Genomic DNA, 22,124 nt, shown 5'->3' with positions numbered 1-22,124 from the left:
ACAAAGAGGTCTACTGTCCCAGTTTATGGCTACTGCCATTTATCAGAGAGTAAAGACAGCAGCAGAGATAAATCCCAGTTTGTAATATCTGAAATGCTATAGGAAGATCCCAGGTAACAAGGGATGTTCAAAGTTAATACATTTTCTCTGGCTCGCCCCACAAATGAGCTGTGCTCCCCTAGTGCATCATTCTCCCAGAAACATTAAAGCACCTCCCTCCAAAAACAAAACACCAAAAGTCTTACCTTCCTGCCATTCACAAAAAATACGAGTGCATCTGACTGTGTGGCGCAAGCCATTATGTGGCATAAAAGCGCAGCTTGAAAATTAAAGAGGAAGATGTTAAACACCAGCAAGAAATCAATGGACACAAGTGTAATTTCAACACCCAACTAAACTTTGTTCGGTGCCCCACAGACATAAAGGCATTAACCTGGATGGGTGAGGAGGAGCCAAGGTGGAGTGTAGGCTAAAATGAACCAATTAGGTCCTTTTCCCCGCCTTATCTGTCATGTACCAAGGTGATTTAGGAAGAATGTGGAGACCTGTGCCTTCAGAAACAATGCACATACTTGTCTTCCCTGCGTGAACCATACTGTAAGATGAAGAGCCACAAGACATACGTTATTTTTCCTAGACAATCCCAGGAATTTTGCAAATGGGAAGCACTAAACTAAGCACCTATATGGTCTAGAACAGGGGTTCTCAACTTTTTTCTTTCTGAGGCCCCCCAATATGCTATAAAAACTCCAGGGCCCAGCAGGGGCAAGGAGGAACACGCTCTGGGCTTCTGGCTTCAGCCACTGTGGGTGGGGGGAAAGACTCGGGGCTTTAGCCCTGTGGGGCTGGGGACTTGGGGCTTCTGCCCTGCAGGGTGCTGAGGCTCTGAGAAGGGGAGGAAAGGGGGCTCAGGCTTCCATCCCACAGGGCTGGGGCTCAGGGATTTAGTCCCACAGGAGCAACAGGGTGCCTGGCTTCAGCCCTGCAGTTCCACTCCTAGTTTCAGCCCTGCGAGAGGGCTTCAGCCAGTTCAACTCCTGGTTTCTGCCCCATGAAGGTGCCTGAACTTGGGGTGCTGGGTTTCAGCCCCATGGGGGCACTAGACTCAAGGCTTTAGTCCTGTGGGGAGCATTGGGGTGCCAGGCTTCAGCCCTGTGGGGGCACTGGGGCGCCAGGCTTCAGCCATGGGGCCCTGCCACTCCCTGAAACTGGCTTGTGGCCCCTTGAGGGGCTGTGGACCTCTGGTGGAGAACCGCTGGTCTAGAAGGAGATACTAGGGCAAACACTCCTCTCAGGTGGCTTGATCTGGATATATACTGATGTAACCCATCTCATATTTTGATCCACCCAAGATATAAGACCACAGTTTGCAGAGCAGATGTTTGGGTTCTGCCTTGTTGCACTGCAGTTGATGCACAAAGTTAATTACTTATTAAAAAGTGATCCCAAGGGAATTTGCAGTTGATTTTCAAAAGCAGTGAATGATCCATTTTTGTATGTCACATTGATTAAAATGCAACATAGATGTGTCCATCTTAATTTATTTACCTTTTAAATGTACCAGCCCAGGCTTGCAAGGTGCTAAGCATGCTCAAATCTCTCATCACTTTCCCCATATTTGGGAAGGAAAATGCTTCTAGGCAGCCACTCTTCATATTCACATTTTAGCTCCCAGATCCCCAAATAAATATCAATGTTAGCATCTGGGCACAGCTGTGGTATCTGTGACAGTATGTATGTGGGGAATGGGGGTGTACAAGAGAAAGTGCCAAATAGCAACTTCTTCAGTGGGTCATTTTTTACCAGGCTGCTTTGCTGTCTGGAGTTAATGGCTATTGGTTTGTTTAGCGTTGGTCACAGTCCTTAAAATTCTGGGCAATCTCTGGTTGAGAGATTTCCCTCTCATGGCAGGTAAAATTAGATAGCTGATGATTGCTGTTTGTTCCTGGGGATAAGTACCTCAGAGGGTCACTAGGGCTGCCCCCCTTGAAGGTTCCCACCTCTGGAAATCACTCCTCTTGATGATCTGCTGATCCCAAGTCTAACAAACTTCAGTGCATGCTGCACAGTGCTTACTTTTGATCTGATATTGATTACTGTTATTTCATGACACAAGATGGTGGGTCACAGCGGTAACAATGCCCACTGTGGGACGGTGATGTGTGATGCACAGCTATTTAACTGTGAAAAATAAGCACCTAGCTCCTATGGCTACAGAAGCTATACAAAATCTGCTAGTTGACAGCCCTGGAATCTGAAGCCTAGAGCCTGCACAGGGGAATGCACACTGAGACTACTAACAAGGGCATCACTTAGGGCCCAACCTAGCTCCCACCAGGAGTCTCTCCCTTCAGTGGGATCTACAATGGGTCATTAATGACAATTGTTTTTTGCGATGGGGACACCTATCTGCACAGGCCTCACACCTGCCAGGTTACTCTGGGCCAAGGCACGAAAAGAGTTACTGCAATTGGCCTGAAGTCTATTTACCTTTCAGCAGTATTAAAAAATAAACAAAGCAAGAAAAACCCCAACAAGTTGAGTTTTCTTCCCCATACTAGTTCTGCAGATAGTATGTTTCATGACATCCTATATTACCAATGTATCACCTGTCAGTGTGATTAATCTCCACTTGTTCTGGCTTCCAGTAGTTCTTCTCAATTACAGCCTGGCCTGTTGACAATATGGGAGGGGCCAGAGAGGTTTCAGTCAAAAGAAAAACATGTTATAGTAGCATGTGCAGACTTTGACCCTCAGACAACCAAAAAAAAAAATGTACATCTGTATTGAAGCTGGATGGAACCTTTATTAATAATGTTTACCAAGTACTAAAAATCAGACAAGGTGATCCAGCCCTGGAGGAAGGATAATGCAGTTCTAGGACATGATTCAGCCCAGGAAATCAAACAGCACATTCCTGCATTTGCAGGGACATCCGTACCAGTGTCAGCACTGCCCTCTGTGAAGGGTTCTGCCGGGGGGGCAGGTGTGCGCACGCGTGCAGATTTAAACTCTGCCTGGGCTCTTTGCAGGAACTCTGCTGATTGAGGCTGCTCAGAAGATGAACTGTTCAGTGCTTCTCACAGGTGCTCTGGCCACATCCCTACCTGGCGTTCTGGGATTTGCCAGCTGGCTTCGGGCTCCTGCTACAGTGAGTAGCATCTGCTACTGTGAACTCCCTTCTGCTGATGGGGGCCTGCAGCCTGGTGTCAGAGCCCACAGAATGAGCCAAGACTAGAATCTTTTGTAGCAGAAAGAAGATGGCATTGCATTTATGATTAATCTGTTTTACTGAAGTTTCACAGGATATATAAAAGCCAAGTGAATATCAATAAAGGGCAGCAAAGGAAGCAGTGATGCTCTCATACAGGATATAGAAACTTCATATAAAAACAGAATTCAAAAATCCTAGTCTAACTGCAAGTGCTAAAATTATTAAGCTATGAGCCTGACTTCAGTCACAGGCATGATATCTGACAAAAGGAGGAGGAAATACTTTGGGTGGCAACTGGAGAAGAAATGATGGTGCAATAATCAGCATGGGTGTGTGAAACAAAAACCTGAGCAAAGTAGATGGCTCAGGGGCAATCTGCTCTTTAGCAAGGTGTAGGACATAGTAAAGAAAACTCACTGAGAGACTGGAGGTGCAGTCTTTGGTTATTAGTACCACATGGTAAAGAATTATTGGAGTACAGCATATGGAAGCTGCCAAGCAAACATTTAAATTACTCCCTCCTTCCATTCTCCCAAAAGAATCAACCATGATTATCCAGATGAAACCAGGACATCTGGCAACTAATGACTCACCTGCACAATACAGTAAATATTGTATATTAGAGATAGATCCCAAACTGAAGCCCCAAACCTTGGAATGTTCAGAATCTGCATCTCAACTTCAAGGCCCTAGAAAGTGCAAAGCCAAAATTCTAGATCTCTTCAACCTTGGGGATGGGTGCCAAAATCTGGCAGGGATTTTGTGGTCATGTCCTCCCATAGTATATTTATTAACTTCAGTAATCAGTGTTATTTGCTGGTCTTGCCTGAGAATGTAAGAATATATGTTAGCCCATAGAATATACCTTGTTTAGCAGCTAATACATGAAAGCACAGTAGAGCTTTTTTCTTTCCAATCTCGTCAAACTAGTGCTTCTCTGGGTGCAGTTCTAATCACCACACCCAGAAAATTGATAATCTTTGTGAAACATCTTCTAATCTTACTTTATATCCATCTTCCCTGCTGAGATTAAAAGAGTATCAGCAATTAAAGAGCTATCCTCACCTGCATTCTGATTGTTCCAATATCATCCTGAGCTGTTGTGCACAATGGCATTGTTCTGAACTACTTTCCAGAGACAATCCAAAGCCCAGTGAAGTCAATGGAAGTTGTTCCATAGGTTCAATGGGCTTTGGATCAAATCATGATAAAATAAAAGGGTCTCCAAGGGAAACCGTAGCAAAGTCACCATTAAGATTTCTTGGGCCAAATTCTTCTCTTTTACAATCACCCTAATGGCTTCAGTTATACCAATGCAACATCAGTGGAGTTGCATCGGTATCACAAAGAAGAATTAGATGCTTGTCTCCTCCCAGTTGTTTTTAGCACACAGGTGTTAGCACCAACACAGAGCAGCTTTTGTGTATGAAATCACACATTGCTGCATCAAGTTTGTGATCAAAAGGTAATTATTGTGACCACTTAGGTCTGATCCTGCCATGGGATCCATGCATGGCGATCTTATTGCAGAATTGAAGCCTAAATTAGCATCTTATTTGAAGCCTCTCAGAAATCAAATACTGTATTGGATTGTTAAAGTGTTTTACTGAAACTACCTTGACACATCATTATAGCTCCCTTCTCCCACAGCTACATTTTAGTTGGGGGTCTCTGGATCAGTGATGGGTACTCCTCCAAATATCTGGCTTAGTGCAATTTGTCAAGACATGCTTTAAAATGGGAAAGCTACTTGCACTCTTTAGGTTCAATTTATGTTTCTGTGCACAGTTATTACTAACAACGGGGCTACTTACAGGACTAAGGATGACTTGTGACTAAAGGATCAGGCCTCAAAGTATCAAATAATGACAGAATGGGAGTGAACAGTGATATGCCATTTTATCTGGCCTCTTATGGGAGCCCCATCTGCCGCTTATTTTAATTTTCATGGGCACAAGAATGATCATAAGAAAAATATTTGTTTTACATAAACTATTAATATACGGCATTTATAGAACCATAAGAAGTCAGCAAGGGCCAGCTTTTTAAACATCTGTAGGTGCCTAAAGATGCAGATCGGTGCCTAGTGGGATTTTCAAACTCTAAGCAGGTGAGGTGCCTAACTCCCATTGATTTTAATATGATTTAGGCATCTAATCTACATAGGCACTTTTGTAAAGCTTAAATGTCTTTAAGACGCTGACCCGAAGCTGAATATTGGGATGCAAACGGATCTCTCAGGAATATTAGTGCACTTATTTTTGGTTCACTCAACCCTAGCATCCCATCCCCAATGCACTCTTAGCTCAACACAGCACAGGCTCTTGCATCTCATTACCTCAGTGAGCCTAGCTATGTTATTTAGAGATAAATTTGAATTCCATTGTTCTGAAAAATCCTAAGGGAAAAAAAAAGTCTGGATTTTGCACCATTGTTAACGTGATCGTTAATTCCTCCCTAGTGGCAATTTAAGATGATCAGAGAAAATGTTTAGGTAGCTGGATCTTATTGCATAAACCTCTTTCAATCTATTTAGAGGTTTCTAGAAGTAAAATGTAGTAGTGCAACTAAATATATGCTGAAAATTCAGGTGTGAGAATGGGCTGAAGCAGTAATGCTCATTATTCAGTTGCCGGAGGGTAGATTTTGAATTAAAATATGTTTGTTGATTAAATGAGTCCCCACCCTCAAACAAATCAGTACCACTGAGTTCATTCAGGCTTTGTGCACGGTTCTGTTTGCCATTCATATGGAGATGGCCCAAGGAACGAAGGACTCCGGTTCATCTTTCGCACTCTAGGAGAATGAATAAGAGGGGAAAGAAGTGATTCTGTTAATGGTATTCACTTAGAAAGAAGTCACTACAGCTATTCATAAAAACTACTCTGCATATTTCAGTGCCTCTCACAGGTGGCCCCTACTAGATCTTCTACAGCTTCCATTAATTATGGATCAAACAAGGTCTACTGGGTAGGGCATTCTACAGAAGGCAGGCAAACCCATACAAGTGGTGCTGGTAGGTCCCAAAGCAGCATGGAAGAATAGGGTCTGTGTCAATTGGCCCTCACCTATGGCAAAGCTCCTGAGATGTTCATGGACATTAGTAGACTGACAAATCTGGGGGCTGATCTGCCCTGCAATTCTGGTGCCCTGCCACTGCTTAGGGAAATACTAGGCAAGAACGCTGAGTGGGAACTCAGTCTCCATCTTCCACATGGAGAAAATCTGGCCCACTAGTATTTCCAATAGTAGCACAGATGTGCATGGCATTTCACAGTAATGTAGATGTCAAGGATTCTGCCTCAAAGAGCTTATGATTTAAATTAGACAATGGTGGGGGTGGGTATAATGATAGCAGACAATGGGGGGGGAAAACAGGAGGAAGGAGAGTTGCAATGACAATGGAATCATGTGATTGGTCTTTCCTTTGGATCTTTGTTAGCTCCGAGTAGATTGATTTTCTTTATTTTATATTTCATATTGGGGCAGGAGAGCATGAGTTGCTAGTGCCATAGTGTAAGTAAGTGATGGAAACCAACTGGAAAGGGTGAGCATTTGAAGAGAGAGTGAGGTCACTTGGGGACTAAGTCAACACCCATTGAAGTGAATCAATGGGAGTCTTTCCACTGACTCCAAAGAGCACTGGAGTAGGCTCTTGGTGCAGAGGAAAAGAGAGGCTGTTCCAGGAATGGAGGGACTCAAAAACCAGACAGAGGTGTGAGTGTGAGGAAACAAAAAGCAAGCAGCAAGGACAGAGGAGCAGGCAGAGATGAGCGCGTACTGCAGGTGGGAGGGTGTGGGCAGGAGGAACTGAGAAAAAGAGAAACTTGAATTATTAAAAAGGCAAACCCTGAATGCCATAGACTGGAATGGCTGGCATGGGCTGGGTCTGTTGATAGACATTTTAATTCAAGAATCATTAAAAAGTCTGAACTGAGGAGTTCTGCTGTGTATACACCATATCCAGGTGTAAACACTGTTTAAAACTACAAAAATATGGGCCTTCAATACTAAAAGAAACAGGCTGCAGCTACAAAGGCGTGTTCCAAAAGAAAAGCCTCATTACCATCTCAGTAAACTGATCGGCACAGGCCATTCGAATCCGCTCAGGAGTCAGGGGGCTGTTCAGTGTGAAGGTCCTGGTTAATCCTCTTTCCTTCCGTACAGCGGCCACTGCATCCCAGATAGCAAAGAACACAGAACATCCCAGGAACAGCCCTGCCTCGCCCATCCCCTGACAGGGAACAAAGGCAGACACATACATTTACTTTATGAACTAATTAAAAGAGGAAGTGTCTTATTAATATTTGAGATGGTGAAAACCTTTTACAAACTACTGATTTACATAGGGCCTGATCCTCTACCATGGGGGAGAATGAAAGTTTTCCACTGATTCAATGGAAGCAGGATCAGAGCATACTGTGTACGTCTACAGTGCACTGGAAACCTGGGCTCAGACTTGGGTTTGAGCCCAACTCCCCCAACCACCCACCCACAAATCTGTAGGATTCAGGTTAGCAAGTATTCAGGACCCAGGCCCTAGGACCCTAATGGTGGTGTGTGTGTGGTGGTGGTGGTGGTGGGGGGTGTCAGAGTCCGAGTCCCACTGAGACTCAGATCCAAGCCCTTTTATTTTGCAGTAGGACAGAGCTGAAGCTGCAGATCCAAGTCAGAATGCCTGCATAGTGCTGTATGGACATGTTGGCGTGGCTGTGAGACCCGGGTCCAGCAACTGTAAACCCAGGTTTACAATGCAGTGTGGATGCGCAAGTGTGCGGCTTGGAAAACCTGAGTCCATAAGCCCAGATTCCCCAGAACTGGGTTTACAATGCAGGTTTTCAGCTGCTGGCTGACTGCAGATATCTGCAAGGGTGGGTTTCAAATGCCAGCTATAAATTTTAGGACACTTGATTTCTCACCTGTGCAGGATTTCAAACTGAAAAGAAAATCAATTTGGTAAAAAAATGTTGGCAGATAAAACTGAAATGAATAATCTCCAGGGATTCATATCCTATTAACAAACTAGAGCTGAGACCAAACCCCACATGTGAACAGTGCTGAATGCCCTCCTCAATCTGATCCAGATGCAAGTTTCACAGTTGGCCTTATTTCTATCACAGGTCAAATCCAGTCCCTGGATCTAGATGCTCCTAAATGCTGGGAGTTTGGGCATCTTCATCAGGACTGAGATCTGGATTTCTCAGCTGGCCATTATTGTATCTCTAACCAGCCTTTCTAAAACTCAAGCTCCAAAACACTCCTAAAACACTGGTCTGGATCGGCATTTTGCAGCTTTAGCCCACCTCTATAAGAAATGGACAACCCGACTTCAGGATTGAAAAATGCTTGTGATACCTTTCCCTGAAAAGTAAGCATGTTTTATTCACGAATGATAGTTTTAAAATTAGCTCTACGAGTTGTATGCATGAAGTGGGATAAACAGATTTTGTACGCTCACTTTGAAGCCTGGTGCTAAAAGCCGCTCTTTAGATCAACTCCACCCTGGGTAATTTCATTTTGATCTGGAATTTTCTTTCAAATGATCATTTTTCAAAATATTTCATTGGGACTATTTGAAAATAATTTTTAGAAGGAACTATTGTTCTACAATATCCTTCTGCTTTAAATGTCTTTTTTATTCTGAAGCTTTTATTTGATTGACTACATTACATCCCTAATGGCCTAGGCAACTGAAGACATGATGCTCAATACACTTGAATTGGGCAGTATCCCCTACATCTTGCTTAGTGTTATTGCTTGTGTATATTCAAGGGCTAGGCCCCTAGCTGGTGTAAACTGATCCTCAGCTGGTGTAAGTCAGTGTATTTATTGCTAGCAAAAAAAGGTAGCTAAGGAGCCTATACTGACTAACTGAACTAACTAGTAATATTGTGTCTAATTTTAGTCACTTTCTCTTATGTTTCAGACTGTTACTACACTCTAAAGTCATGGCTTTAAATTTAGCTTGAATCTGTGAGGATATTTATACTAGAAGTTCCTAGTCCGCTTGTTAAACTCTAAAAATCATCAATAGGCAGCCAGGATGGAAGAGTAAAAATATCCCAGATTGTGTTATTTACAAATACGGTAGAAGCTGCAATGATGTGGAGATCTGTTTAAAATGTAACACAGAAACCTGAGTCTCCTTTCACTTACAGGGGTTTTATACCCGCATACCTTCTTTGACCTCAATGGAATTACTCCTGATTTACTCTAGCATAGGTGATAGAGAAATCAAGCCCCAGGTTTCACTTGCTTACCTTGGATGAGTAGATGGCATAAGGATTTTGTGAGGATGACAGCAAGGAAACACTGAACTGTTCTGGGATGTCACAGATTGCAGGGATTTTATACTGATCCGGGCCCCGAGTGTACAAGACGCCTTCTGGGGAGTATTTTAACTCCTCCATTGTATAAAGTCCAATGCCTTGAACAAAGGCACCTTCAATCTGAGAGTGAGAAATTATAAGCACTTTATCTTTTCTTATGCTGTAAAATGTATATAACATTGACAATAATTACACTCTCTGGACAGCATTCTCCTTCCTATTAGACTGTTGGGTTTCAGGGCTTTCCTTTGGAGCTGCTGGGAAGCAGAAAGCTCTCTCCACCTGCACTGCCTAAGTCCAGTCTACATCTACATGAGAAGATAGGGGTGTGATTCGTAGATTGTGTGTACACACATGCACACAATCTCGAGGCGCGCTAGCACAAGTATAAACAGGAGTATAGCACAGGTAGCAGCAGTGGCGACACTGAGTATGTACCCACAGGGCGGGTTCAGGCAGGTTTCTACTTGGCACGGCTAAGAGGTGCTGCTGCTACCTGTGTGACCACAGCTACGCTACTATATACACTTGTGCTGTCATTGAGCTAGTGTGAAGGTGTGTACACAAGCTGGGATTCACACTCTGAGCTCATAGTGTGGACACTGCCACACGAAGAAATGCCAATCAGAGGGGCTGAAGCAATGGATCAGGGGGTACAGTGGGGAGAAGCATTCACATGCTATGAGGAAGGGGGCCTGGTCATAAAGTGGAGGAGAGCTTGGAGACTTGGGTCTAGCCCAGCTGTGTGAAACTATACCGGTGATGAGCACAGTGGTGCAGGTGGGCAGTACCGCAAGGGGACACTAGGTAAAATCCTGGACCCACTGAAGTCAATGGGAGTTTTGCTATTGACTCCATTGGAATCAGGATTTATCATCATCTATAACATGGGCTGATAAGAGGTTAATGGTAGATGAATGAATGGACACTCGTTAACACAAACACAACAGCAACTAGCACAACGTGAAAAGAAGAAGAAATTCTTGGCACATACCTGTCCTATATCCACAGCTGGATTTATGCTGCATCCAGTATCCATAACAATGTTTGTTCGGATGTTCTACCAACAAAACACAAACATACATTGTGGGGACAGATATACAGGTGGATGGATGAGGAAGTGCTACAGGTCAGAGGCTTAATCCAGTGGGACAAGACATGTTTGTATAGAATCTCTTTCAGAACATACAAAACTGACCTTTTACTGGAGGAAGGGCTGCACAGTAATAACACTCATTAACCTTAGTAGGAGTTTAGCCAGTACAAGGACTGCAGGCTTTAACTCACTGTATTTAATGCTTCCAGTGGGACTTCTCACAGGAATACACACTATGTCCGGTGGGACGTGTTGCTGGAGTGGGCCCTTAAAATGTCAGGAGACTAGGCCAGGTGGGGCAACTGGCTGGTCAGGAGATTAGAAATTTAATACAGAGCTACAAAACAATTTGGCAGACTGCAGGCACCAAGAGAAAAGGCAAATACTGCCTGCAACACTGTCTATTATAATATTTTCACAAATCTAGCAAAAATAAGATTGAAAAAAGTGCACAAGTAACTAAATACATTCTGCTCTAACTGTAATTGCTAGTTATTTACATCAATTGGTACATGTACGTTAGTACAAAGCCAGGTGATTTACCAATGCACAAGTTATATGATTGTTAGGACATCAGGCAAAATGGGAAGTTCTGGTGGAACCTCACTGTACTATTTATGAGCTTTAGTGACATTCACTAGTTACCTTGTGATCGCCTGTAAGACAGTCAATTTCAACCTCCGAACAAGCAGCTCCGAAAATAAAATACTTAAATGGATGGCCTTCCCCTTTCTCCCAATCCATGTTAGCCTCATAGCCTCTGGGGGAAACAACACAGTCCATGGGAAGCATGGCTTTTAGTCGATTTTATTAATCTTTGTGTTACAACAATAAAGTGACAGAGCAAATAAGAGTTCAAAACTATGTGAAATTAAACCCAAAATACTGGGACAGATACCCTGCTGGTTTAGCTCCATTAAAGTCAATTAAATTCTGGCCAAAAATATGATAAACTGCTCCAATCTAAAAATTCTGATAAGCAACCAAATCCCAGCAGATTTCTGACAGAGATTGTAATGTAAATCATGTATAAAAGACAAGTTTACAGTAACAATTACATAGCCTATGACAAATGAGTGAAGTAGAAAAGAGAAATAAAATGGTCAGAGCATAGGAAAGATTAATTTACAAGGAAAGATGTAAAGAGCTAAAAATGCAGATCTTAGCTAAGCAAGGAGCAAGATGATGGTCTTCAAAATAGAAGTGTTAGCCTAAGAAGGGAGAAGAATTATTTAGGAAGTTATTGCCTGCTTAGACCCAGGTGAAATGGAATGGAATTGAATTAGCAAAGGGAAGAGATTAGTTGAACATCAGAGAAACCTTCACCATGAGATCTACGAGAGTGTGGGATAGTTTCTCAAGGTAAGTGGTGGAAGCCTTCTTGTTTGGCACACTTAAAACTATACCCAAAGAAACCAACCCAGCAATAGGAAAGGTACAATAGGGAGTAATCCTGCACTGGTAGGGAGGTGCACACAATACATACATCTGGCTCACATCCTCAACTGAGCTCAGCAGGTTGTGAGATCCATGATGTGAGTACGGTGGTTGGGTAAATGAGTGAGTATTAGAGAAGGAGTGCTACACTTCCTCTGGGGCACCTACTGCTCCTTGCAGCAGTAGCTGGACACCTCATTTCATGGGCATGATGTGCAGCTGCCCAAATTATAGCATTCCTCTAAGAAGCAGATCTGTTGATTACATGAGAATATGAGCTAAAAAAAAAATCAAAAATGCCTGTCAAGTCCAGTCTATCCAGGCCCACTTTGAGCTATTAACTATCTTCATGAGTTACTTATTAAATTCACACTTTCATCATATTGCTGAGGTGTGCCTCAGCTTTACTTAAACTTAAGTAAAGGGACCAAAGGGACCAAAAATATCTGTTACCTGAAGTACCCTGTAGCTGAAAGATTAATGCTCTGTTCAAATGCTTCTTTAACCTGTAGAGTACAACAATTATTGGCAAACTTATCACCTGGGAAGGAGTTAAACATACACCTATTTATTTAAAAATCAAACTGCAAGAAAATGCTACAGAACTGAAGAGCGCTTTGGTAATATCTGAGGATTCTCTCTGCCACCAGCTCCATTTTTTTTTTTTGCTCTGGGAGACTAGGCAAATGCTGAGTAAGTTCTCTGAAAACTGCAAACCATGATTCTAGTTCTAACTCAAGCCCCAGCAGGCAAACATACATGTAAATACAGCAGCTGTAAAATCCTGCTCACATGTCCAGGAACACTTTCCTCCTGGGGAGCTCACAGAAGTTCAGTCAACATTAAGGGGAGTCAGACATGTGCAGCTCCCAGATACTTGAATCAAGTTTGAGCTTTAATATGTGGATCAACTATGAAAGGTGAATAAGTAAAAATGGCACTTTGCCAAACAGAGCTTCTCCTTGTTTTTAATTCAGCCATAATTCCTGATATTACTGACTAAAAATATCTTTGACATAGCAGTTAGGCCCTCATTCAACAGTTCATCCTGAGTCAGCCAAGCACTTAAACATCTGCTTAACTTTAGGCACATGGTTGAATCCTATTGACTTCAATGGGGCTTAAGTCTGTTTAAATTTAAGCATGTGCTTATAGGGTTTTCTGAATAGGGCTAGATTTATACACATGCTTAAATGCTCTGCTGAACTGGGGTTTTAATGCTGCAGAGCCAACACAGCTTTGGAAGAGTGAACTGGATTTGATTTGGTTCACACATAAGCATCAGACTTGTTCTCACAGCTCTGCTTGCAGAATCTTTACTGTTGGCCACATGGCAGCCAGAAAGGATCCAGCTTGACTTTCACATTACAGGTTGAGTTTGCAGTGCTGATAGTAAGAAAAGTGTTTATTTGTAAACTGAGCAGATCTGGTTGATAAGACACAGAGGGAAAAAAAAACAAACAAAAACCCAAGTTGCCAGTTAACAAAAAAACCAACCACCACTTTTCAGAAAAAAATAAAAATGCTCTGAAGTGCAGTTATGCAAGTGATTCCAGCAGTGAGGGTGAGCTTCTAGATTTACTCCCTCTCAGCAATTCTCATATCAGATTTGCTTAATTTACATGTCAAATATGTTTTTGAAACTAATCAACTTTACAAGAGGTAAAGCAGCTTCTTCTCTGCATGGGTCAGCATTATCTTTTGATGTCAGTCATTCCTGATAATCTAAATTAAATTAATTTGACAATCACTAGAATAGCATTAGTCAGGACAAACTGATTTACTCCTCACATATGTAGGTGTCAGTTATACTTAGAGCATTGCCACAGGTGTTCCACTGTTATTCTCTATTAATAAGAATAGTTGGCAAACTTTAAAACATTTTGCAGAGTAATCATGGTAATCCTTTAAGAGGGAACATCTGTGTGTTGGGACTGTAAGCACCTCAAGGGCAGTGTGGCAAATTGCTGGCACTACTATGATGGGTCTCACGCTCTCTCTTCTTGGGGGTTCAGGGCACTATTTCTTGCCCCTGAACTGGGTATTAACTGCCCCACTAGTGTCCTAGAGGAGGGGAGTGGCGAGGGAGGGTCCCAGGCCCACCCTCTACTCTGGGTCCCAGCCCAGGGGCCCTAGGGATAGCAGTAAACCACCTGAACTCACGGTTCCTTCCCCTGGGCTACTTCCCTTTCCTGCCCTTCAGCTTGTGGGGCTTCCTGCCCTCCCTCTGCACAAACCAGGTGTCCCTTTACCTAGGGTCTTGGTCTTCTTAGCTCACAGCAGCACTTCTCCAAACTGTTCTCTGCACCAACACCAAACCACTCTGCTTCAACTCCTCCACTTGTCTGATTGAAGCAGGGTTTTTTTTAAACCAGGTGACTGGCTTCAGGTGTTCTAATTAATCTATAGCAAACTTTCTTCCCTCTACAGGGAATAAGGCTCCCTTCTAACTCTCTCCTGCTGCCCTCTGGCCATGCTGTATCACAGGCAGGGATTGTCATTTTTGTTAGACTTTAAATCATCATGCAGCACTGCATAAACAATAGGATTTTAATATTTAGGCCACATTTACAGCTCTGCACCAAGGGACTGATTCTCAACTGCTGGGGTAGTAAGTAGGTGGACCGCCAGATGCTTTTGAACAGACCCTGAAATCTTTACTTATTTTTCCCCCCCGCCCCCCATTATTTTCTCTGGAGTCTGGATTTTGATTATACCTTGACCAAGAAATTTGGACCTTGACAAACAATAATTGACTACCTGTAGCGGGGCGACCACTCACCGGTGCGGCACTCCTGTTGGTCATCCTGGGAATTAGCTCTTCCAGCCCAGAGCGCCCTCTGCAGACCAGTGTCTCACCTGCTGCTGGCCTCCCATGTCCCTCCCAGACCCTGTGCCCCTTTACCTTGGGGTGCTTCCCCCTGGCAGTGCCCCCACACTCAGTTTCCACTCCCAGGGGGAACCCCTACCCTTTATCCCCTCCTTGCCTCAGCAGCTACTGCCAGTCACCATCTAGCTCCCACTCACTGGGGCAGACTGCAGTCTGTACACCACCCATCATCGGCAAGGGGGGTTTGGACCTGCTGCCTTTGCCTAACCCTAGGCTGCACCTATACAACCCTAGTACCTTTCCCAGCCTTTAGCAAGGCCTGCAGCCTGGGGGTTCTCCAGCCCTGCTCCACTCAGGCACCCTGCTCAGCTCTCAGACAGCCAGGTCCATTTCCCTCTAAGGCTGAAGAGAGAGTGCCTGGCTAGCAGCCCTTTTATAGGGCCCGCTGATGCCTGATTGAGGCATTGCCCCAGCTGTGGCTGCATACAGGATTGAGACCTAACCACTTCATCAGATTTGTTTGGACCAATTAGACAGAGCTCTTTGTGGTAGGGTCTGTCTCTATGTTTTGTGTTTGTATAGTATCTGCACAGTAGGGCCCAGGTCTATAACTAGGGCTCCTAGATACTATGATAATACAAATAATAACAGAGGGCCCATCCTATGTAAAGAAGGCTTTTTAGCAGGACAAAATGTGATTCTAGCATATTACAGGTCTAAGTGAGCCCCAATTGGTGTTTTATTCCTATCAATAGTTTTTTGACACTGTTGTGACACTCTGTATCTCAGGGGAACACCCAGCACCCTCATGTTCATCCTTGTAAAATGACTGTGTGGTATCTAATGCAAAGTTTGTCATGTTGGGTGTCTTCGGAAGGCTCATGATGCACCGAGTATTGTGGTTATAGTGATGTTATAGTAATTGTTGTTACAGTAATGCTATAATAATGTTATAGGTTGCAATTTCATGTATATAGTTATGAGGCTGAAATGTATCCTCATGGCTTAAAGGAAACCCAGAGAAAAACTCCCCAGGAGCAGAGGGGCAGTTCACGCCTCATCAGGGCATGTATGGGACAAACCCAGCCCAGCCTCACAGGAACAATGGACACTGGCCTAGGCAGCAACAAAGGATCTGTTGGACTCTTGAGTGAGACACCCCCCTTCCTCTGGTCAGTTTGGGACTGTGCTGAGGTCATGCTCACCTGACTTTGAAGGGAGAGGGGAAGCCAAGAGGGAAGAAAGAACATGATAAAAGGGAGAGATGTTTGCCTCTCTCTTCCACCTACATCTACAGACACCACACCCAGCGACTGAAGCGCTGATCAAAGGGGAGACCCTGGCTGAAGAGCAACCAGACAGCCTGTGGTGAGAAGCATCTAAGTTTGTAAGGGCATTGAAAGTGTTAAGATCAACTTAGAATGCGTTTTGCTTTTATTCATTTGACCAAATTTGACTTGTTATGTTTTGACTTATAATCACTTAAAATCTATCTTTATAGTTAATAAATCAGTTTGTTTATTCTACCTGAAGCAGTGCGTTTGGTTTGAAGCGTGTCAGAGACTCCCCTTGGGATAACAAGCCTGGTACATATCAATTTCTTTGTTAAATTGACAAACTCATATAAGCTTGCAGCATCCAGCGGGCATAACTGGACACTGCAAGATGGAGGTTCCTAGGGTTGTGTCTAGGACCGGAGATATTGGCTAGTGTCATTCGGTTGCACAATTCAAGTATCAGCTTACATGCCAGAGGCTGTGTGTGATGTTTGCTGCATGTTCAAGATTCCAGTACTGCCAATACCATGTATTTTAGCAGCTCACTATATGTGGGGAGGGACCCACCCAAACAAAGCATAAGGGCCAGATCCTCTGCTCTGGCCAAGCTGTGCTCTGTGCAGGAAGCATTTATTCTGCTGGTAAGAGATCACCATAGAAAGAGGAGAGAGAAAAATATTATATTATATTTTATTTTATATTATATTATATAAATATTTTATATTTACATACATACATACACACACACACACACCAAAATTGCTATGTACATGCACATTTTTTAAATATAATTCATACCCATTTGATTTTTCACCCTGATACAAAAGTGCCTCTTACCCAATCATTCCAGGTACCTTTCGGGTTCTTGCTAATGATGGGCTCCAGGCGTTTCAAGAGAGTCTGGCAAGCATCCTGGTGAAGAGAAAAGTTGGGGAAAATAATGCAAAAGTAGAGAAATAGACATTTGTCAGTATTTAATAATATTCAACATATTTTTTTGTCATGGTGGAAGTACTATCAGCAGAGAAGACATCCCATTTACTTCTAGAAATCATTACTCCTCATTTAATTCCGTAGACCCCTTTTTTCTGGGGAATCCATCACCTGTCTTCCACTTAGAGAAGGATGGTGAATCAGTTTCTTTTGAGGCTCTTAACACTTCCTGTCTATAGCCACCCAAACATGCCACCTCCTCAGTGAATTTGAAGGAAAAGTCTCAAATCCTGGGGAAAGGGAGGCTCAAGTTTGTTCCTGACTCCAGTTCTTCTGGGCCACACATTTTTAATATTTATGTGAAAATAGATTAATCTAGCTAATTGGTAAGGCCACTACTAGAGATGGGTGACCCTGAAACACTCCAGCAGGTCGGTCAGTTTAGATAAACATCTGGTTTCAGAGTAACAGCCGTGTTAGTCTGTATTCGCAAAAAGAAAAGGAGTACAATTGGTTAGTCTCTAAGGTGCCACAAGTACTCCTTTTCTTTTTGATAAACATCTGGAGGTTCTTATGCTCATCTAAATCTCAACAGAAGTAGTACAACAGAGGTCCCATCTCTCCCCAAACCAGATCCTTCTCCTCCGCTCCCAGATCTGCACAACCAGGCCTCCTTCAGGCCTTTGCGTCATCCCTTACTCCAGGGCTCATGTGATACCCACTCTTCCCACCCCATCTTTGGATCAAGGAATCAAATACTCATGAGATCTTAAGTCTCTCTCCTGGGACTAGCCAAGTTTCTGCCTCCAAATCTGCCACCATTGTCAGGCTTCCCAATAAAATTACCACCCAGAGACACTGCTCCATTGTAACAGAGAAGCTTACAAAATGTGTAAGTTTTAATATAAAAAACAAGAGGCCTCTGTCCAGTAGAGAAACCAAAGATCAGCTAGGCCTGTGATTCTTTCATGAAAAAATAGGGAGGAAATTAAGGGTCTTGATTTAAGGAAGATGCGGAAGGATGAGAGAGAGGTAGGGAAGATTTGTTTAATTAAATTGACTCAAACCTTAAAATAATGTCTGGGATTAGTGTGAACTAGCACATGATCAGTGCCAGGTCTTTAAGAACTGGTTTGCTCACTTCATCGCAGGAGAGATAAGAGGCCTCCATTATATGCAGTGAGTGTTTAGTAAAAAAAACCTTAAGCCTTTTTGGGGAGCTTTGGGTTCTGTTCTGGAAACCCCAAACCACAACATAACAAAGAGTTTGGAATTCATCAAGAAGCAATGTTTCATATTCTTAGTGGCCACCTGCAATAGCCACACAATAGGTAATTTCAAGCTCTGTGGGACTGCTCATGTGCGTAAAATTAGGCACTTGCTTAAAAACCTTGATGAATGTGGGCTTTTAAAGTTCACTGGTAGACAAATATTACCCTTTACCTTTACTGCCATTCCATTGACATCAGTTCCAGCAGATGCTACTGAAGCACAAGCATTAGGAACAGTTGTTGTGCTTGTTTCACAAAAATGAATACTCGACATGGGGATCTTTAATTCCCGGCTGGCAACCTGGGGTGGGGAATGAACATACTCTCATTCCATTTGAAACACACATTTCTGAACATTGCAATAATATCAGCCTTCAAAAGGTATGTCTACACAGCAAAGAAAAACCCAGGACTTGGGCTGTTTCATTTTCACTAGGACCCTGCAGGGTGTGAGGTCCCAGAGCCCAGGCTCCAGCCCGTGCCTGAAAGTCTACAAAGCAATGAAACAGCCCCACAGCTCAAGCCCTGCAAGCCTGAGTTGGCTGGCATGGGCCAGCCGTGGGTTTTTCTTTGCTGTGTAAAAATACCCTTAGACACTAGGTTATGGATTTGATAGGATTTGATCTAATAAAGAAATTATTAGATATTCTTGCTCCAGAGCCTTCCATTTCCAATTGTAATCACATTGCTGTGTCTGTAGGGGTAAAGTGGAACAGAGGAATGATGGTCTTGTGGTTAAAGCACTAGACTGAGTCTCTATAGAGCTAAGTTCAATTCCTGATTCTGCTACAAACTTCCTGTGTGATCCTAAGCAAGTCATTAGGGTGTGTCTATATAGTTAAAAATAAACAAAATACTCCAAAACCCTATGGCAGCAAGTATCAGAGTCCAGGCCAATTGACTTGGGCTTGTGCTGCAGGTCTGAAAATAATAATGTAGATGTTGGGGCTCTGGCTGAGACTCCTGTTTTGGTTGGAGCCTGAACTGCTACTTTTAGCCCCACAGTGCAAGCCCAATTCAGTTGACCTGGGCTCTGAGACTTGCTACCACGGTTTTTTTTTGCTGCATAGATGTACCCAGTGTCTCTCTGTGCCTCAGTTCCCAGTCAGTCAAATGTGGATAACAATACAGTAGAACCCCGATTTTATGAACATCGATCTTAGGAAGAGATGGTTATATGTGCGCCTATGGGCGCTCCACTCTAAGTGCACATGTGCCCCATCAGCCTCAGATCATAGATTTTAGGTAGTAGTGTCTGTTCAGCTCACGCATGTGCCCCATGCAGCCCCATGCTCTGCACCGTGGCCATATATAGCTGTGCGGGTGAACTGCCTTCAGTTTCTTCTCTGCTGAGCAGCTCCATGGTAAAGAACTCAAAGCAGAGGGTAGGAGGGCAGGTAGTGTAGCATCCACAGGGACACATCTTGAAGAACCACAGTTACTGCACAGGGTGAGTAACCTTCTCTTCTTCTTTCAGTAGTGTCCCTGTGGGTGCGCCACTCTAGGTGACTACTGAGCAGTGCCCTCTATGGAGGGGTAGGTTTTGGAGTTGAGTCTAAGGCTGAAAATAGCACAGTAGAGACAAACATGGCATCAGAAGCTGAGACATGAGTAACTGTATAGTGTTCAGAAAAGGTCTGAATGGCGGTCCAAGTCATGGCTCTACATATTTCTGTACAGGAATGCTCTTAAGAAAGGCTAATGAAGCAGAAAGGGATCTTGTGGAGTGAGTTAATACTCTAGAAAGAGGTTGAATATCATGGGACTGATAACAATAGGTAATGCAGCCAGATAGCCAGTCTTTATTTGGAAATTGGAGATCCCTTAGTTCTGTCCACAATGGAGAGAAACAATCTGGGAAATTTTCTAAAGGACTTAGTTCTGTCTAGGTAAAAGGCTAATACCCTCCTGACATCAAGTATATGTAATGCCTCATCTTCTTTATTCTGGTGTGGCTTAGGGAAGAAAACTGGAAGTTGGATAGGTTGGTTTACCCGGAAGTCCAAGGATACCTTTGGTAAGAACTTGGGATGCAGTTGCAACATGACCTTTTCCTTAAAAAAGACTGAACAAGAGCTTTCCAGGTGTATGAACCAAGCATGTCTTAAGGCAGAAAATTCCTAAGTTGCGATGTAGGGTACGTTCTCTGTTCTGCATGAAAAGGTGTGGAATGGCTGGGAGAGGAATTGGTGGGCACGTTGCGAGCTGTGCCAGGTAAGGGTACCAGGTCTGTCTCGACCAAGTAGGAGCAATCAGAATAAGGTGAGCTCCATCCCTTTTTATTTTCAGCAGGACCTTTGATAGTAGGGGAAATGGAGGAAAGGTGTAGAGAAGGTCCTTGTCCCAGGGGAGGAGGAGAGCATCGCCCAGGGAGTGTTGTCCCATCCTCACTCTGGAGCAGTACTGTGGATATTTCTTGTTCAGGTGAGTTGCGAACAGGTCTGTGGATGGTATTCCCCATCATCTGAATAGGTTGTGAAGCACTATTGGGTGTATCTCCCCCTCATGGTCCTGCGGGAATGTGTGACTGAGACTGTCCGCTATTGAGTTTTATCTGCTGGGGACGTAAGCCATGGACAGTGTGACACTGTGTAAGATGCACCAGTTCCATAGCCTCATAGCTTCTGTGCATGGGGGGGGGGGGCGGCTTGGCTCCCCTCTGCCAACTGATGTAGTACATACAGGCTATGTTGTTTGTTAGGATCTTTGTATGTGATCCTGTGATCAGCAGGAGGAAATAGGTGCAGGCATTTCTGACTTGAGGAGATTGATGTGGAGGGATATCTCCACAGGTGACCATTTGCCTTGTATTGTGTGGCCGTTTAGATGCATGCCACACCTCTGAGTGATGCATCGGTGATGAGGAGCAACGATGGTGATGTTTGCGCAAATGGGATCCTTTTGCAAATGTTAGCTGGATCCTTCCACCAGTGTAAGGTGTTTTTGATCCTGGTGGGTGGTGATAGGGATTTGTTCAGCCTGTCCTTATTGGGTCTGTAAACTGAGCTGAACCACATTTGGAGGCATTGCATGTGAAGTCTGGCATGTGCTATTACCACCATGCCTGCTGCCGTATGCCCCAAGAGTTGGAGCAGAGCCTGGCTGGTATTTGGGGGCTGCTTTGAATGGTGTCTAAGGATAGGAACCTGTGTTGAGGTAAGAAGGCTTTGGCCTGTAACAAATGGAGGTCAGCCCCTATGAATTCCAGGTGTTGCACTGGAGAGAGGTTGACTTCTGGGTGTTGATCTGTAGACACAGTTCCATAAACAAGTATATCGTAGCTTCACTGACTTGGTGAGCCTCATGATGAGACCAGGCTCTGAGGAGGCAATCATCTAGGTAAAAATAGATCATTATCCCTTGAGAACGTAAATGAGAGGGCACCACTGAGAGAATCTTGGAAAATACTTTTGGGGCTGATAATCCCAGAGGGGAGCACTCTGTATTTTTAATGGTCGTGTCCCAGAGTGAATCTGAGAAATCATCTGTGAGCCAGTAGGATTGAGATATGAAAATAGGCATCTTGAAGGTTGAGGGCTGTAAACCAGTCTCCCTGTTCCAATGTTGGAATGATCATTGACAAGGTGACCACCTTGAATTTTTGAGCCTCGATGAATTTGTTAGGAGCTGAGGTCTAGTGTGGGTCTCCAACCTCCCTTCTTTCTGGGTATTAGGAAATAACAAGAGTAGAACCCTTTGTCTCAAGATGCTGAGGTACTGGTTCTATGGCTCCTAAC

General features: G+C 43.7%; 2 protein-coding genes across 5 annotated transcripts in view; both read right to left on the bottom strand.

Moving 5' to 3' along the window:
• LOC311528239 (aldehyde oxidase 2-like) overlaps positions 1 to 2,682 on the bottom strand; it is a 102,992-nt gene extending 100,310 nt beyond the window's left edge. Inside the window, exons 1-2 of the mRNA XM_084643016.1 lie at positions 2,610 to 2,682; positions 246 to 319 (exon numbers count right to left, since the gene is read on the bottom strand). Coding sequence (XP_084499142.1) covers positions 246 to 299 — 54 coding nt within the window. The 5' untranslated portion in view covers positions 300 to 319; positions 2,610 to 2,682. The remainder of the gene's footprint in view (positions 1 to 245; positions 320 to 2,609) is intronic.
• Positions 2,683 to 2,786: 104 nt separating this feature from the next.
• The window catches only part of LOC311528240 (aldehyde oxidase 1-like), a 76,313-nt gene continuing 56,975 nt past the window's right edge, over positions 2,787 to 22,124 (bottom strand). For all 4 annotated transcript variants that reach the window (XM_084643020.1, XM_084643018.1, XM_084643017.1 and 1 more), the window contains 8 exons: positions 18,560 to 18,688; positions 17,021 to 17,095; positions 12,530 to 12,582; positions 11,285 to 11,399; positions 10,538 to 10,603; positions 9,475 to 9,663; positions 7,281 to 7,448; positions 2,787 to 6,010 (listed from right to left, as the gene is read on the bottom strand). In XM_084643020.1, coding sequence (XP_084499146.1) covers positions 5,960 to 6,010; positions 7,281 to 7,448; positions 9,475 to 9,663; positions 10,538 to 10,603; positions 11,285 to 11,399; positions 12,530 to 12,582; positions 17,021 to 17,095; positions 18,560 to 18,688 — 846 coding nt within the window. In that variant the 3' untranslated portion in view covers positions 2,787 to 5,959. The remainder of the gene's footprint in view (positions 6,011 to 7,280; positions 7,449 to 9,474; positions 9,664 to 10,537; positions 10,604 to 11,284; positions 11,400 to 12,529; positions 12,583 to 17,020; positions 17,096 to 18,559; positions 18,689 to 22,124) is intronic.

The sequence above is a fragment of the Lepidochelys olivacea genome (genome assembly GCF_965140295.1).
Source record: "Lepidochelys olivacea isolate rLepOli2 genome assembly, chromosome: 11".
Lineage (NCBI taxonomy): Eukaryota > Metazoa > Chordata > Testudines > Cheloniidae > Lepidochelys > Lepidochelys olivacea.
Note: the sequence above shows the minus strand (reverse complement) of the source record. Positions and strands in the feature narration are given on the sequence as shown.